At 42.0% G+C, this 19331-nt stretch overlaps 1 protein-coding gene across 1 annotated transcript in view; it reads left to right on the top strand.

Annotated features, from left to right (window-relative positions):
* Window positions 1-14633, top strand: part of ARRDC1 (arrestin domain containing 1) — an 80908-nt gene extending 66275 nt beyond the window's left edge. The window contains exons 6-8 of the mRNA XM_082264562.1: window positions 431-607; window positions 8819-9233; window positions 14363-14633. Of these exons, the coding sequence (XP_082120688.1) occupies window positions 431-607; window positions 8819-9233; window positions 14363-14421 (651 nt within the window). The 3' untranslated portion in view covers window positions 14422-14633. The remainder of the gene's footprint in view (window positions 1-430; window positions 608-8818; window positions 9234-14362) is intronic.
* The last annotated feature ends 4698 nt before the right edge of the window (window positions 14634-19331 follow it).

Raw genomic sequence — 19331 nt, 5'->3', positions numbered from 1 at the left:
AATGCAAGTCACAATGAAATTGCAAAAAAGTAGTGCAACATCCTTTTTCAAAGTGTCCGACCTGATTCGCAGCAATTTGAACATATTTCCATCCCCAGCAACGAGGTACGACTTGTCATGCAATTTGGGCTTAAGGTAGTTCCTTACCAAAAAAAAAACTGATATCTTTGTAAGGAGAGATAATGTTTCAAAAGATTTGTCAGAATTGGAAATGCAGATGTAGATTGTATAGTGGGGGAGATCTTATGAAACGGATGGTTTCCTGTCCAGAATTTAGCCTAAAGTGGCGACTAACATTAGGCAAAGGAAGACCAATGTGAAATTTATTTTTTTTGTGGAGATGCACAAACATTTCTTGTGGGGGTTTTTTTTTTTTTTTTTTTTTTTTTTTCCCTTTTTTCTTATTTTTCCCTCTTTCTTTTGAACTCAGAAAGTTGCCTACAGATCAAAGCGCTGCGTCTATGACCTGCGGACAATCGCAGAGGTTGAAGGGGCTCCGGTGAAGGCATGGAAACACGCGGTATGGGACGAGCAGATATTGGTGCCGGCTTTGCCACAGTCCATCTTACAAGGCTGCAACCTCATCCAGATAGACTACTACCTCCAGGTGAGGCACAGGCTCCATGTGGCTACAAGGCCCCCTCTATCTCTGAATGTTCAGGATAGATGACACAGCTTGTCTTTTATCAGTTTTTTAGTAAAGCTAAAAAAGAAGGGGAGTTTATTAAATCCAGTTACTGTGATTTATGAAACTCGAGTATTAAATAGTCTATTTTTAATAGGCTTTTTTCCCACAGTCTTCAGCTTGTATAAGAGCAGTGTGATCAGAAAGCTTTTACAAAGCATTTGCAGAGCTTTCATCAAGCTTTGTTGAAGCTTTTAAAGCGCCATTCAGTTCCAGTTTGTAAATGTTGAACACAGACCTTGATGAGATTGCTGATTGTCACTTTAGATAAAATGCTAGCAGGCTTCAGCACTACTTGAAGCTTGTTTTGAAGCGTGTTAAAAGCCAGCTGAAGCCTGCTAGCAGTTTAAAGTATATTCAACAATTCAACAATCCCATTTACATCTGTGTACAACATTTTCAAACAGGAGCAGAAGGGAGCTTTAGGGGCTTAGAGAAAGCTGCTTGAAACTTGCCAAAAGTTTCATAAAGGCTTGCTGTTCACGCTGCTTTTATACAAGCTGAAACAGGCCTTAAAGTGGATCTTGCATTAATTTTTACAAATCTGGATAATGAACTTTCTGACAATATATCCACATACACAATCAGCACTAAAACACAATGTGCTACAAATAATATGCCTTGCTGCAGGGCCCACGCATCTTTCTACGTAACTGTTGACCACTCAAAAATGGATCCACCATCTTTTAAAGCGGTTGTAAAGCACTGCACTTTTTTTTTAATTGTAAACCTGGAATACAAAGGCATAATGTGCACATTATATAAAACTTACCTGAAAACGAAGCGTTCCAGCGATGCAATGCCATTGCTAGAGGCAGCCCCATCTATAACTGATCTTCCTTTCGGGTTCGCAGCTCTGGCTCTGTGACTGGCCAGAGCCACAAATACGTCACTCCCATGCATGCGCGTGGGAGCCGGCAGTCACGGCTGAGGAAACAGCATGTGCGGCCGTTCCTTCAGAACGCATGTGCCAGTGACGTAACTAGCTGCTAGCTCAGTAAATATCTCCTAAATGGTGCATGTTTAGGCAATATTTACACTACCTATAGGTAAGCCTTAATATAGGCTTACCTATATGTAAAACTTAAAGATGGAAGCTTACTTCCTCTTTAACCAGCTTAATTATCCACAGCACCATGTGTGTTCTGAAATCCCTATCAAATGTGCTCCAACTGTGCTATCCACCACCTTCAGGAAGGTTCACTCACCAGATAGTGTAGACCTCAAGATTGTAAGACCTGCAGCCTCATGCACACTGCACATTTTTATAGCTGCTGTTTTTGGCTTCAGATGTTTTTTTTCTGCCGCCAATAAACTCTCCAGCATGTTATCCTATGTGTCCATGCACACATAGGTTATCAGCAGTTTTTGGCAGGGGAGTTTTCTGGCTGGAGAAAAAAACCCAGAACTAGTGTGGTTTGCATTTTCCAGCTGTAAAAATGCTCTAACTCTGATAAAAGCTTAAACGCAGCTATTTGGCGTTTATCAGTGTTTTTGAGCCACAAGCTTTTGTGAGAGTATAGTTTCGCTAAAAGAAAAGCTGAAAAACGCTACTGCAAAAATGCTGGAAACCTCCTTCTACAGTTACAGCTTCCTACTGGCACTTTAATAACATCCAGTGTGCATGAGGCCTAAATGTCAGATGTGCATTTTCACCACTATCTTCAAATCTTGGGGGAAAAAAACATCTAGGTAGGATAATTTCATACATTATGGAAAGACTGTCATCCGCATAGGGTCCCACCACAACACGAAAGGCTGCCTTGAGCTGTATTAGCAGTAAATCCTGGGCTCTCCCTTATCCTTGCACTAAAGCAGGTACCGCCAACCAGCGTGATGTCACCTGGTAATCTTTTACTCTGCATTTCCTTAAATGACTTTAGGAGCATCTTTTTTTTTTTTTTTTTTTCTTTTTTTAATTTGTTAGATTCTCTCTGGAACTTTTTGCTAATTTCCTTGGTCTCCTTCTACCCTAATTTGGTCTTGCAACCTATTTGTTCTGTTTCATTAAATAGCAGTTTTCTTTTTTTTTTTTTTACGGTCCTTAAGAATTAAAAAATGTACAATATAGTTTAAGAAAAAAAAAAAAAAAGTTTGACCATTTTGACTCTGCAATGTACCTTTGTAGCAAGTCACATGGTTAGTGGCTTCAGCAGGGGCTGATCTGTGTTAGACATTTTGTGAACACATGTAAAATGGATGTATCGGCGAAACATACCAAAAGTGTAAGAGCAGCTAACACCTACAGGTTAATCTAGATAACCACAAGAATTAGTATGATACTCAAAAAATAGTGCAGCGCTGTCACTGTTGTATCAAACACAAAAACTTTCTAAGGTAGGATAAATAAAACACAAGTCCATGCAGGGGGGCCCGTGCAGATAGAAGTGCACAAAAATAAGCAACCCAGAAATGAGTCCGTAAGATTGATGTGAGAACACGCGTGTATGATTCCACCACCACACAAACTAGCCTCTCACCTAAATCCTAGACCCCTGAATGAACAGCGGGTCATGTGCGCTTGGGAAATCCAACATCGGGATCAAGACAAATCGGATGGATGGATGGATCTCATATGCAATCCTCAAGATGCAAACGGATAAACACGGTTTTCCAACAAAGCACAGCCCACATCAGGATCAGGACCAATCCGATGGATGGATTTCATATGCAATCCTCAGATGCAAATGGATAAACCCTCTTTTCCAACCAAGCGCAGCTCAAATAAAGTAATTTAAACAGTACATGGTGAAGTACGTATATACAACTTTATTAAATAAAGCGCCTCTTAATAGGATAAAATGGTAAAATGCAATGAATTGCAGTAATATCGCTTAGCCGGGTCCGGCGGCTGCTACAGCTGACTCCTCCGTGAGACAGCGGGTGACGTCACGGCTCCGCCTCTCTCCGCACGCGTATCGTTGCTGAGGACATCCTGCCCCTTGGGACGATACGGACTAATTTCTGGGTTGCTTATATTTTGTGCACTTCTACTTTAACACAGCCAAAAACTGTACAGTTACCAGAATTTACATGATTGTGTCATCGGAGTCAGCATCCCAGTCCAAGAAGTAATATATAACAATGGATGATGCCTGCACAAAGATGGCACCATCCTTCTGGTAGAAAATATGAAGGCATTTTAAGGGGAATACGATGATCTTTGTGAGAAGTAATAATTACTGTAATTGGTAAACTTGCACATTACCTAGCATGCATGACTTTACTTTTCAATAATAGATCTGATGCTAGGTCCACTATAACAAGGTAATTGTTTGCCAGCTATATTAACTAAAAATGGTTTGGCTGGTAATTATACCTCCTAAAAATGGTAACTGAAATCCGATTTGTTTGGTCTTTTGATATATTAAAGAGCGTCGCTGCCTGTGACAAACCTTTTCGGAACCCTTCCTATAAATTAAGCTGATTGGCACAAAATGAAGAAGGCTCCTAATGCCCCATACACACGTGCAGATTATCTGAAGACTTTTGTCTGCAGATTTACCTTTTCTATGTAGTGCAAGGGCCTGCCGGATTGCATACAAATTGAAAGTGTTCAGGTTTGACCTCATATTATATGGTTTTTGGTAAGTCTGCAGACAAAAGTCTTCAGATAATCTGCACGTGTGTATGGGGCATTAGCCATCGGGGTCTGTGTCATGGATTGTGTCTTTAGATTAAATAGAATTTGTGGAGGAACAAGCAGAACACAGTTACAGACGTTCTGACCAAAGTCAAATTATCCGGCTGGGCTGTAATGAGTTATCGAGTTATATTGACGTTGTCCTTCCTCCTCAGAGGTCGGCGGAACAAGATGTTCTAGACACAGAATGGGAAGGCACTTGTGTTCACCTGAAAACAGAGCAGCCTTTGTGCGTCCAGTATTGGCTTCCCGGCGAAAGTGCCAGGGTTTTCTTAAAGGGACATGCCCCATAAAACGTGGTATTTAGGACTAAAAATGTATAAAGCACACTTGCACTAGGGACTACCTCATAGTCCATTTTAAAAATCAGTGTGCCCTTTTGGGAGGATGTGACGGCTACCGTTAACATTAGCATTTTGCTTTAGGGACGTCATGATGTCCTTCAGAACAAGCCGCGTCGATCAGTTGTGCGGTGTGTCGCTCGGACACTTTATCTCCAATCACCGTAAAGAACCTAGAACGTAGGCTCTTTACCATTTGATCAGCTGTGTCCAATCACAGCTGAACACAGTGTAAATGGGAAGTGATGGTGCGGGGCATTCCTCTACTCATGCATGAGTAGAGGAGAGCCAATTATTGCATTGATTGAGTGCAGTCCCATCAGCAATGCCTGCCTGTGCCCACCAGTGATGCGCCCACCAGTGCCATCTATCAGTCCTGAATATTAGTGCCCCTCATCAGTGCAGTCTATTAGTACCCGTCAGTGCAGCCTCATCAGTGCCCGTCAGTAAAGGAGAAAAATTACTACTTCACAAAATAGATACACAAACTAAAACTTTTTTTTTTTTTTTAATTTTCAATATGGTTTTCATTTGTTTAGCAGAAAAATAACCCCAGTGCTGATTAAATACCACAAAAAGAAAGCTCTATCTGTCTTAAAAAAAAAAAAAAAATTATAAAAATTAAATTTGGGTACAGCGTTGCATGACTACGCAATTGTCATTTAAAGTGTGACGGCACTGAAAGATGAAAATTGGCCTGGGCAGGAAGGTGGTGAAAGTGCCCTGTATTGAAGTGGTTAAACACCTGCCATTAGTTGACCTACGTGGGTGGGCCTCCTTCATTTTACGGAGAGACCCATCCAGAAATACAAACAGTCACTCACTATACATCTAATGAATGCAGCTAGAGCTTGTGTGCCTTCGCTCTGGGGGCAGACGCAGCCTCCGACTAAGGTCCCGTGGTATACTAAAGTCAATGACATTCTCCATATGGAGGAACTAACTGCCACCCTAAACAATACAGAGGAAACTTTCAGGGAGTGTTGGAAGCCCTGGAGATTCTTCACATGCACAGATGGTTATCTGCAGGCTGTATCCGAATCTGAGCCGCATAGTCATCAGAGTCTCTGTCTATAGATTGTAGGTGCCAGCCGTCTCTCTAATGGATTGAAAGCGGTGCCTGATCCCTGGAGGATCACCCTCTGGCTTTGTCCTGCCCCTCCCCCCTTTCCCTTTTTTCTTCTCTCCTTCCCCCTTTCCTCCTAGTCTTTACTTGCCCATCCCTCCCTTTCTTTTAAACCAGCTACTCCCTTTACTAAGGAATTTACTGACCTTTTGTCCTTTCTGTGATCATGAAGCTTAGTACACACTAGTAGTATTCTTTTCTGTTCAACCCAGCAGGGCTGAACAAAACAAAAAAACTGGCAGCTCAGAAGGAGGGCCCTCCTGCCAGAACACTGCGGTCAGCTGATCGAAAGCAGATCGCCAGACTTTTTTCAGTCATGCCCCTTCGACAGAAGCCGGCCAACTGCAGTACATATGGGCCGAATGTCGGCCAGTTTCTGTTAAGCTGGTTGATGCCGACAGACATTCGGCCCATGTACTAGGCTTAAGGCCAGCCTTACACAGTACAAATTACACGGGTTGCAGGAAAGACGTTTGCACAATTCCCTATCAACAGACCATGCTGACAGGGTAATCAGCAGTTTTCCTCTCTTGGCGGAGGAAACCGTCCCTGCCGGAACAAGACAGTGATTATTGCCAGCGGCTATAGCAATAATCGCAAGAGAGTCCAGCAGGCTAGTTGTACCAAAGTTGATCGATCAATCAACTTGGTACACTCAGCCTGCCCATTAACGGTTTGAATCTCGGCCGGTTCAGCAGGAATTTGAACAGTGTATGGCCAGCCTTAGACTTGGTCATCTCCTTGAAGCTAGATCACATTTCTCCATTATCCTTTTCTTGTGTTATATGTGACGTTGTATGACAAGTTAAAATAATTTGTTTTTCCTAGGCTAGACTGAATACTGGACGTTGGGCATTCTTAGCTAGTCCTACGGTGCAGATTTACTAGCTTATGCTGCTGCAGTTAGGAGCCTTGGTTTGCTTTTCTTTTCTTTTTGATTGGTTCTACATCCTGTAGGACTATACCTACAGCAGCTCATCTATGTTGGCCTGTTGTAACATTGACACAATAGTTATGGCTCCTACGAGTAATGTTTTTTCTGGTCTAACATGTTCTTATGTAACATGTATAGCCATTAATAAAGACAGAATTAAAAAAATAAATAAATCAGTTGCTGCATCTAGTGTCTTGGTAGCCTTTCCAGCTGCAGGAGCCGGATGCTTGGTGCCGCCATGACGGTGATAACCGGTCAGTAGGTGGCCTCCCTATAGTACTTCTTGCTTGGAAGTGGCAGGTTGCCTGGGCACTCATCTTAGCACATGGGCTAAGCCTGGTGTAGGAGAGAAAAAAAGTAATTAATTTATTTTTAATATGGGTCACCTCAAAGTGGACCTGTGATAAATTTTTATAAAATATAGTACCTAAAGCAAATCTAGGGCTTTTGTATTAGTCTACATTTTATCAAGTCGTAGGTGTTTTTTTGTTCTGGAAGCTCGGTCTTGTGTGTTTTTTTATTTTTTGTTTTTCAATGGAGAATAAAATCATGTAAAATAATGTCCGTGACTTGTAACTTTTTCCTAACCTGCTCTCACCACTTCACTTAAACCTTTTAAAGGGAACCAGTGCTTTCACCATTTGCTGAAAAGAAACAAGTTTGCTTTAATGCCTTCCTCTGCATACACTCTATCTCCTTTTCTCCTTTGCCTGGTGATGGGCGTGAGGGGAAGTACCCAATACTCTCCCAGTATGGGGTTCATATATTTCCCTTCCATTAGTGCTTGGGCCCATCTCTGTCACATGGAGGTAGCTGGAGAGTCCTTAGCGCTCACTAGTAATTATCTTGGTGGTAAATAAAGCAGGGTCAAAGCAAGAGTTCACTTTGAAATTATCCTGAAGCTTACCCATTTAACTGTAAAAGGACCCAGTCATAAAAGGGATTATGTTGGTTAAGTCTTCATAATTATACTAAGTTTTATAAAAGATTAACCATTTGTCCTCTTATTTAGCTTTATTTTACTTTTGATGTCTTTAGCTTTAGTGTTTCCCAAATCCAGAGTGTGCAATTTATAAGGTCAGGCATATGACAAGTCAGCAACTATTAAACCAATGACTCTTTTCTACGTTGTAGCTAGGGACTGCGCCACGGCTGCAGGTAGCCATACAGACAAGTCTCATGCATATCTTAGGTTGGCAATACATGGATTGTCTTTTTTCAATTAGCTGGCAGGCTGGTCAAAAAAAAAAAACCTGAATGGATTCCCACATCCACACAAGTGAGGTGGATGGAGGAATCCTCCCCACTGTCCTATTTTATTGTGAGGCTCCTTCACTATCGGGACACATTGATCAGCGCTGGAGTCAACTGGCTCAGGCTCAGGCTCTGATCAAATAAAGTGAAGTTCCACTTGTTTTTTTGTTTATTAAAAGTCAGCTACTACAAAAAGTGTAGCTGCTGACTTTTAATAAACACGCACTCACCTATCCTGCTGCCCGAAGCCTCGCTCCTCTCCTCTCGGTGGCGCCGGTGTCTCTAGTGTGGGCACCCGGCTGTGACAGCTTGCGGCTTCACAGCTGGGTGCGCACTGCACGTCATGAATGGCTGGCAGTCTTCTGGGACCTCCGACGTGGCCCAGAAGATTGCAGGGAGGGAGGGGGAAGTGGAGACCTTCCGCTCCAGCCATCTAGGCAGCCCGAGCAGAAGTGGGAGCGGGTACCTGTCAAATCTAGGTACCTGCTTCCCCTCCCAGCAAAGGGCATACCAAATGTGGCATGTCAGGAGTATTAAAGAGGAAGTTCCACTTTTGGGTGGAACTCTGCTTTATAATTTTCCAACAATCCCGTTCAAGAGATGTTGATTACTAAATAGACTTCTGGCAAGCAGGAATAGCCGTAGATGGCTCGAACTTGGGATGATTCCTGCTGAACTGACCACATTTCAATCCATCTGTGGCCAGCTATGTTATAGTAGCTTATTTTATGTAACCAGTAGCTTATTTTATGTAACTAATATTTTTAAAGTGGTAGTGGAGTTTTTTTTTGTACATGATGTGAACCAGGATTAAATGTTTTTCTTTTCCACCTAGGTAACAGTAAAAAATCCAGAGGTGTCGGTGACATTACCCATCTACATCGGAAATATACCGGTCAGTCAAGCTCGCTTAGGACTGAGACATTCTATATCACAGGTGCCAGCTCCTGTCGTCCCCTCGGCGCCCCCTGCTGATGATGACCAGTGTGGCAGCACCCAGCCAATGGACAATGTGTCTATCCCCACCAAGTGCCACTCCCAGCAGCAAGCAAACGCCCCATTCTGCTATGCATCTGAGCTGAACTTTCCGAATGCACAGATGGAAAATCTAGGCTCCCCCTCGCACCCAACTCTTTGCTTATCCACAGGATCTACAATCCCTTATTATGCTGAGGGGGCAGTCGTTCCGGTGCCGACAGCAGGCTCACTTATTCTACCCCCTGAGTACAGCACATGGGGTTATCCTTATGGTAAGTGCACTTTTAACTGTCAGGAATGATATTTGGAGAATTGTATGGTAAAATTGACTTCTAGCTCCAGAGATGTTGCTGCTATGCCAAGCCACCATTAAAGTGATACTAAACACATGGCACGGTATTCACAATATGAGGACCCCACAGTACAGTAAACATGGTAATGCATTAATTTTAGGTAGGTTAAACTGCTAAATACCTTTTCTAAGCAGTGGTATATAGCAGTCATGTGACTTGTCTGTCCAGCTGAACGTTGATTCAGCTTGTAGGAGGAGTTTCCATTCTACTCGGACGTTTCCTCTGTAGGGTCTGCATGCCCCATGACCCACTGTTGGGACAGTGCTAAGCGGCCCTGCACTGATCACATGCGTTCGTATCATTTTTTTTTTTGTTGGAAGGAGTGCATACTACGATCTAACACATAGCATTTGCAGACTTGCCCCCGCTGCTTTATAAGAGTGTCAGATGGATTGGGGACAGTATAAAAAGGGGAGGATCAGAGAGGACGGGATCAAACAGCCTTTTTACACAGTGTGGAGGATTAACCCCTTTAGGTTCCACAGTGAGTATAACAAGGATGCTTTAATGCATATACACACTGATTTTAGTATTGTGGGTTTATGTAACCCTTTAGAGCCAAAATCTAGGACACAAAAAAAAATACCCTTGCCATAGGGCTTCCCCACTGCAAGGGTTACATACTTGCAGTATTTCTAGGGAGATGAAAGGGCTGTAACGCTTGCTTTACCCCAGCTCTAGCCAGCTCCAGTGCTCTCCTGTCCCTTCAGTGCTATAGGCTGCGAGCTGTCCCTTGGCATCACATACAATGCAGGGCAATTAATCCTGTTTTGTAATTGGAGATGCCAGGAGTGTGACTGCGGTCAGGATGCCGTACAGAAGAGACTTCACAGGATTAGTCACACTGCTGGAGCAAGGGATAGGGTGGTATTACTTCTTATTCCTGTACCCTTATGCCCCATACACACGTGCAGATTATCTGCAGACTTTTGTCTGCAGACTTACCTTTTCTATGTAGTGCAAGGGCCTGCCGGATTGCATACAAATTGAAAGTGTTTAGGTTTGACCTCATATTATATGGTTTTGGTAAGTCTGCAGACAAAAGTCTGCAGATAATCTGCATGTGTGTATGGGGCATTAGACTGAACAAGCAGCAGGTAATCTCCACAGTTGGGCTCTAAGCAGAATAAAGAATTGCATTAAAGGATGTCAAAAATCAACTGCTCAAAAATATTAAAGTATATCTAAAGCCTAAACTTTTTTTTTTTTTTTTGTGTGAAACAGTTAGAATATTTTTCTAATTTTTGCTTTTGGACATGGTAAGGAAATTTCCCTTCCTTTCTTGTCCAGGACACAACAGTAAATAAGTTAAAAATCTCCAAATGAGGAAAAAAAACCTACCGTTGACCTTTTTTGCTACTACAGATGTCCATATTAAGACTTCTGCTTGCCTTCTGTTTCAGCGACCATTGGAACATTTTAATTTTTCCATCACTTTCTGATGAAGTGCCTGTGGTCCTTCAGGATCCCGACAGCAATAAAAACCTAAGCAAAAATGGCAACCACCCCAATTTTTAACTAGCTTTTAAAGTAAGGTGGGCATGGAAAGGCATTGCACAGCACAAAGGCTTTCCCAACACCAGTTAGCCAGCAAACAAAATAAATAAGTTTGGGCTTTCAATACTCATTTAAGCTGAACTTTACACATAACTCAATAAATAAATGTTCGTTAGCAAGAAACCTACATTCCACATTAATAATTATGCTACCAAAATGAGTGTGTGCTGTAAATTGCATCCAGCATTGCTCATGTTTCTTCTTGCTAGAGGCTGCCATTTTGCTGAGGCCTAGACCCCCCCCTGAACAGCAGTAAATAATAAAGCAGAACTAACCCCATCACTTTAAGGGTTTCAAAAGTTTCATTCCTGGAATGCCGAGATTACTAACTGTCACGTTTCCTTGTGTCTTCAACCAAACTGTTAAACCATCAAACGGCTGGTGCCATAACCGATCTGCAACTGCAGGTGCTGCACATGTGATCAAATAGAAGCAGCTTTCTTGGCTGTAAAGGACAAGGGGGGCTTAATTCCATTTTAAGACTGTCAGCAAATCTACCGCTACAATTTTGTCAGTACCTAAAAATAGAGCTCAACTGAGCATGTGCAGAGCAGGGTGAGAGACTGTGTATTACTGGATTTAAAACGGTATAGGCATTTATTTATAATGTTTTACATGACATACCTGCGAAACGGGCCAGTCTGAAGTGATCTAGCAGGACTTAATTTTATGACTAAAGTTCCACTTTGAAGCTGATATTTAGTTAAAATTGCTTTTGGGTATACAGCACCAGGAACTTAATTTACTTCTAGTAAAGTGTATCAGACATTCTGTTGGTTACTGTAAAAAGTCTCTCATCAGTGTTTGATCTTTAACCACTTAAGCCCCGGAAGATTTTACCCCCTTCCTGACCAGGGGGTATTTTGCGATTCGGCACTGTGTGACTTTAATGGACAATTGCGCGGTCATGCGACGCTGTACCTAAACGAATTTGATGTCCTTTTTTTTCCCACAAACGGAGCTTTCTTTTGGTGGTATTTGATCACCTATGCGATTATTTTTTTTTTTTTTTTTTTTTGGATCATGCGCTATAAACAATAAAAGAGCGTACATTTTGCAAAAATAATATTTTTCACATTTTTTTTATATGAAATTCCCCCATAAAAATGTAAAAATCTAAATTTTTTTAACATTTAAGGACAATTTGTTTTATGCTACATATGTTTGGTTAAAAAAATCGCAAAAAGCGTATTTTGATTGGTCTGCGCAAAAGTTATCGCGTTTACTAACAAAGGGAAAGGTTTTTGTCATTTTTGTTTTTTTAACGCGTAATGGCGGCGATCTGCGACTTTTTTTTTTTTGCGGGACTGCGACATTGGGGCGGACAGATCGGACCCTTGACTGACATTTTTGACACTTTTGGGGTTACCAGTGACATTACTACAGTAATCAGTGCTATAGATATGCACTTACTGTAAAATGACACTGGTAGTGAAGGGGTTAACTTTTTTTGAGAGGGAGGGGTGGTGTGTGTCCCTAGGGTCGTGATTCTAACTGTGATTGGCCGTGGCATGAGCTGTAGCAACAGTGATCAATGGTCCTACATAGTAGAACCGTATGATCACTATTCCTACACAGGGGAGAATGACAGGCGGCTTGTTTACATCAGCCGCCTGCCTTTCTCCCTCTGTCACGGACGATCATGAGTGCCCGGCGGACATCGGGTCCGCCGGGCACACGCTCGGGGGGGGGGGGGGTTCGTGACCGAGCGGGAGCGCGCCTCCGGCTGCGCGTGCTCGCTCCCCAGAGCCTCACAGGCTAGTGACGTACCCATGCGTCATTTTGCCTGTGAGGGGCTGACCGCCGCAGTATATGTACTTGCGGCGGTCGGCAAGTGGTTAAAGTGGTGACCTTCTGGTGCAACAGGAGATAGTTTACATGGTTCTGACAGTGAAGGATCATAGGGCTTGCCCTCCCCTTCTGCCACTCTGGTGCATTCACAGAATACAAAATGTTCTATGAATAGAGGAGAGGGATCATGTCATTCATCTGCATCTTCTAGTCACGCCATCAGAAGGACGTAGGAAACAGTTTTTTTTTTTTTTTTTTTTTAAATCAGTGGTTCAGCAAGATCAAATTTATTCAGGCGCATGGGGTATGTGTGCGAACAGCTCAAAGGGATATACACAACATGTGAAGCTGTGACTGTCTTTAAAGTTTGATGAAGAAGTAGTCTATACACAAGGGGCATGTGTGATGGGTCACTGGCAGCTGCTGTCCTCAGAGTTAAGCTAGCTCTGTATTGCTACAAGAAAGAAGAAAGAGGGGAAGCGCCACCTAAGTGCAGTATTAAAACATGGAGTTTATTTCCAAAAGTTAAAAACTCTCAAGAATAAATCATAAACAGGCTTATCACATAGGGTAGGTATATTCGCCCCTCATCTCTGTCCTGCAGGAGCCACCTGGGGTCCAGACCGCTGGAGATCATGGATGGAGGATTGGTTGTCCTGTTGGAAACTAAAAGGTCCTCGCCAACCAGCGTGAACGCACCGGTGGAAGTGATGTCACTAGGAGAGGAAGAGGTGGTCGAAGGGATCATGCTATGCACTCAGAGATCCCTGCTCCATCAAAAGGCCTGAGAAGGAGCAGGGAGCTTTGAGAGTGTAGCCTTTACCTTCAGCCAACTCTTCCTCTCTAAGTGATGTCACGTCCGCTGGTGCGCTCCACTCTGGTCGGCGTGGACTTCCTGGTTTCCATCGGGGCATCCATTCCTTCCTTCATGATCTCCAGTGGTCCAGACCCCAGGTGGCACCTGCAGGACAGTGATGAGGGGTGAATACTACCCTATGCAAAAAGTCTGTTTGATTTATTCTTGTGAGTGTTTTTTACCTTTGGAAATCCTATGTTATAATACTGCACTTGGATGGCGCTTCCCCCCATTCTTCTTTCTTAAATCAGTGGTTGTCCACTTATTGGGTATAGAGGGCCTCAAATATGGCCCCCCGAGAGTCAGACTGCAGACATACTAGCAGAGAGGTCCTAGTCTGCAGACCTACTACAGCTATTGGTGGAGACTTGCTGCAGGAGACAGTCCCAGATTGGTGATGTTATGCCATTAATACTACCATTGCACCCCCTTTACAGATCAGTGCCACTCCCAATACTGGGGTCTGGAAAGGCCCACATCTCTTTTGAGCCACATGTTGGGCATCAGGGCTTTTAAATGCTCAAATAATCAAACTGAATAAAATACAGTATTACCTATTACCATACACGTTAAAACTGTTAAACTTTAGTTTTTTTTTTTTTTTTTTGAGCTGACTGATATATTTTTTTTTTTTGTCTCCTAAATTGAAAAAAGAACACAACATATTTCTATTGTCTTTGAACATTTTAAATAAAGTATTGGAATTTTTCTTGGATTAAATCACACTAAAGTGTATGTGGACACCATTGATTCCTATTTAGAAAATGACTCGCTACCGCATCTATATATTCAGACCCTGTAAGGTATACATGAAGGGGCTTATTTTCTTCTTCTTCTTCAACAGACGCTCCGCCATCCTATGAACAGAGCTGCAGCGAGGCCGGAGTCAGTAACGAAAACTGAGAAGGTTGCTTTTAGTTTCGGATAATAAAATAAAAAAAAAACACTCCAGCTCCACTCAGAGGATGATTCAGCGGACACTTCCTAATCCTTGTTTTTATTCTGGGGACAAAGCCCCATCGTGCAATCTCCAAGGACAAACTGTGCTGACGCTGGACGTTACAATCTGTGATGCCTTATGAAAAGGAACATTTTTAAAATATATATATAAAAATCTATAAGTATTTACAAGTGCCGGATTGCAAGTACCTACTGTGTGATTTTTTTTTTTTTTTTTCTAATTTTTAAAACGGAACGTTTGGTGTGAACGTTGAATACAGTAACTGAAATGTTTCCCTAAATGACATTTTTATAATCTGTTCAGTGAGTGGGATTTGTTGCAGTACTCCTTTTTCTGATGTGCTGTACTTTATACCCACCGTAACCCTTAGCAGCGTCTTAGGGGTTGTGCTTGGCTAGACCTAATTAGACAACTCTTATGTTTAAAGCTGCTCTAGGGCTATATCCCAGCATGCACAACCAGTAAAGGGAGGATGTCAGGGCTGGTGAATCCCTAGGAGCCAAAGGACTAAAGCTAGCCATACACTGAGCTTTTTTTTTAATTACCGCTCAGCCTGCAAAACGAAGAAAAAAAATGTATTCTTTCATCTACGATGTATGAATCTCCAATGACAACTATTGTATTTGGGCAGCCAGCCTAGCCAGCTCTTGGGTTACCTGAACAGCGCCTGCATCTAAATGAATGCAGCCTCTGTTCGGCTGGCAACTTTCTGCATGGCTTCTTCGATAAGAAGATATTGGGCAGCAGACAGATGACAAGGCAGCCTTCCTAAGGAACCAGGCAGAATTTGCACAGTGTATGGCCAGCATTATGGTTTTGTTCCTCTTGTAGGAAAGCGTGCCTTGTTACGTTTTTAGGCTGCTGTTATTTGTAGTATTTGGATTTAAATATACCTGTTGTGTACGAAGTATGGAGGTTTTTTTACTGACTTCTGAGGATACTAGTTTTCTGGCTTTAATAATTCTGGGACAATGACTTGGAACAAGAATGACTGAAGTTCAAAATGTATCACCTGTACTATCTTGTTTAAAAAAAAAAAAAAAAAATGAAACCCAAAAGTAAACCTTTGTTTTATATTGCAACTTAACAACTCTTAGATGTGATGGCTGCATTGGTTTTTCTTTTTTTCTGGTAATGCAGACAGTAAGTCTGCTGTTAACAGCACAAACTCTCCAGCAGGGTTCTCTAAATTTTCTAAACAAAGTGGCAGTTTACTGTCCTTCAGACTTCAGCGGGGTGGGCCCAGATTGTGGCCATTGGAAGTAGAAAATGTCCCGACATCAGTGGGTGTCCCGATTGTTGGTGTCAATTGGAAGAATTATGTCCCATCCTTGGTGTGCACAATCATTGATTTAATTGGGAGGAATTATGCCCCTTCGTTTGTGTCAGTGGGGGTAATTATGCCCAATTGTTGGTGTCTTGGTGAAATCCTGCCCTAAAGGCCAGAAAAAAAGCAAGCAAAGGGCTGCTTGCAGGCCTTGGTTTGGAGACCACTAGTTTACATGGATGAGGCAAACCATTTAACACTGGCAAGGGTCATACAAATTATCAGCTTCTATTTATTCATGTAAGACCTTTTATCCTAAAAGCTTAAAATGTTTTCTGTAACTGGTGCGAGCTGGAGTTTGGCTTCAACTTGTTAGTGGTTCAAAATCTGATAAGACATTTAAAAACTCCCCTTCCCCAGACTGACAGTACTGCCGTGCCTCCTATTCTCATTCGTCCAGAGTAGTGTCTCACTAATACAGGAGATGTGTAACTGGCCAGTTTACCAGGTGACACAGAGGGGAAAAAGCCAAAGAAAATAAAATGAATGCAGCCACCCGTTCTAATGATTGGTAAGCTGCAATATATTACATTTTTTAGTTTTGGGTTTAATTCTGCTTCTAAGCCAAAGCATCAGAATGACTACCAGACAACCAGTAAACTAAACTAGAAGAAGTCAGCCATGGACATCTTCATATTTCTCTAACAGGAGCACTTTAAAATGAAAAGGTTCAAGAGACTGTTTGAGAGGAACTCTAGGCAATAAGTTAAATTTGTTGGTGACTTGCCAATGCTACCAGGAGACACAGGAACAGAGTCAGCCTGTTCATTTTATATTTAGCAGGCTTTCCACAGTGCTTCCAGTGGGACTGCAGACTCTGGTCATGTGCTGTGTGATATATAAATATATATCTTCTCCCCTCTTCCTCCCTCCCACTCTTCCTCTTCTTCGCCATCTTTCTTTCTTTCTCTCCCTCTTCTTCGCCATCTTTCTTTCTTTCTCTCCCTCTTCTTCGCCATCTTTCTTTCTTTCTCTCCCTCTTCTTCGCCATCTTTCTTTCTTTCTCTCCCTCTTCTTCGCCATCTTTCTTTCTTTCTCTCCTTCTCATATGGCTCAGCTAGTTTTGTTCCCAGTAAAATATATTTTTGGCAACTATGAGATTGTTGGAAGCGGATTGGCCTAGCGCAGTGCAGTTTGGTGTGCATGAAATGAGACCAGTCTGGCCAGTTAGATTGCCTTTTTCCTGTATGTATCCTAAGGTTGCAATTAGTTTTGCTTGGAAGGACCCCTTTACACCTGCTTGTAATTGATTATGTAATGCGATGTGTTCTTATCTCTCTCCAAAGCCCTAAGTCTTGTGGCTTTCTCCTGCTCTGTTCCTCTGTTATCAGCATGATAACTTCTGACAAGTTCTCCATCAGCTAAAACCAGGCTGAATTTTGTTTTCGGGGTGGGTGCTATAGATTAGCAGAGAGCTGGTCTATTTACAGCACATTCCTTCCTTCCTCCCTCTGCCTATGTGGAGGGGGGGGGGGAGTGTGCCTTTTCTCCAATCAGCTGTCACACAGTATATGCCAAGACTGACCTCCTAGTGCTGAACAGGAAGAGAAAATTTCTAACATGACGTGCACTTTCTAAAAAAAATATAAAGCTGAAGACAACCGATATGCATGTAAAACTTGTGTAGGGAGATTTGTTTAATCTCTGTGTAGGATCTGAGGCTGTTCACTTCACTGGGTATACGTGAGGGTTTACATCCACTTGAAATGAAAGGCACTGCCCATTACTGCAACACATAAATGTAAAGGGTGCTCAACTCAAATCCACCTTCCTCATTAATGTGCTGCTTTGAGGCCCATGTTTTACTTGTGATCCTGGGTGGAAACTGTCATATGCTTTCCTTTCACTTTTTACTTTCGGAGTACTAAGTGGTTGAGACTGCTTGCTCTAATCACATGATCACCCTGAGTGTTTTAATAGAAAATGACCATATACAGTAATACAAGGAAGTTTTTTGTAAATTGCATACATGGAGCCTTTTTATTGAAAAATATTTGTGCTCTTTTCATTGTGAAGGAACTGGACACACAGGATGCTATAATAATCTATGGAATAACTGCACACAACCATAGATTACTATAGGATACCTTTCAGTGTGATAGCAAAAAGTGTCACAATGGGTACGTCAGAATCCTGTGCAGATGTCAAAGTGGGAGATGGTGAATAAGCACTTCTAAAGAGGGACATCACTATCTTACTATTCCATATGCCGGAAAGGTGGTATTCTGTTTAAAATACTGCTATAATCTCAATGCTTTCACCTGACCATTTCCTTCTATGGGTACCTCATCCCTATTTAAATATTATATGCAAAAACATGGAATGGGACTTTGTATAGGTACCCAAAATGATCAGCATTAGTAAAAGATAGATCTCTTTATTCAATACAGATAAAAATTGTAAACACAATACAAGATTGCAATCAAACTACGTTAAGTGTTTATTTCACATCTAAATTCCATCATACGGAGATATCTTCAATATCCATCTGTCAATGGTATTGAACCTTAATGTGTTTCAACTCATAAAGAGTCTTCATCAGGAGAAAACGATGTAAAAAGCCCAATGATGCATAATAAGAGTCAGTGCATAACCAAGAGAAACTGAGTTGAAAATTTGGTGTGATGTTAGGGATGCCAAGCCCAACCACCCCCTTAAAACAAGAGGAAATGATCACCTAGTGTATGAGAGAAGAGCCTCTAAATGTAGATGAGCATAGGCTTATCCACATCTGGTATCCGTTTATTGAGTACGCCTAGGGAGCCCCAGCATATGGTGTCAGATCCCAGGCCAAGCAAAGGCTGTCTGTTTGCTGAGTTCTGACCCCATATGCTGAGGCACCATATGATAAACTTATTTTTATCTACTTTTAGGGGCTCTCCTCCCATATACACTAGGTTACCTTTCCCTCGTTTTGAGGGGATGGCTTGACTTGGCATCCCTTGCATCACACTAAGTTTACATCTCAGGGTTTCCCTTGGATATGCATTTGCTTTTATTATGCATCCATTGGGCTTTTTACTTTTCTCCTGATGAAGACTCTGAGCTGAAACGCATTGAGGTTCAATACCACTGACAGATTGAAGGTATCTCCATATGATGGAATTTAGATGAGTCACATAAACCCTTGATGTAGTAGTTTGATTGAAATCTTTTATTCTGTGTTTACAATTTTGTGTCTGTATTGAATAAAAATTGAAATTGTTTACTAATTCTTAACTTGTTTTGGGTACCTTTTTACAAAGACCCATTCTGTGCTTTGCATATACTGATTTCCTTTTGTCTGGATGGTAAAATGCAATAGAAGACTTTTTTTTTTTAATTGCATCAGAGAGGGGAATATAGAGGTCCTGGCTTAATATGTCGTTACTTTCATACATCTACGTTGGGTCTGCGCCATTTGGGATGCTGTTGGCTCCTCTGCATTTATACCAATTGGTCACATATTTAACTTGATATTTTCCCGTCCAAAGAAATCGAGGCAAATGTTTCTGCACCTTATCATTCAAACCCTAATGATTTTTA

The sequence above is a fragment of the Pelophylax lessonae genome (genome assembly GCF_965119305.1).
Source record: "Pelophylax lessonae genome assembly, chromosome: 7".
Classification (NCBI taxonomy): domain Eukaryota; kingdom Metazoa; phylum Chordata; class Amphibia; order Anura; family Ranidae; genus Pelophylax; species Pelophylax lessonae.
This window is presented reverse-complemented; position numbering and strand designations above follow the sequence as displayed.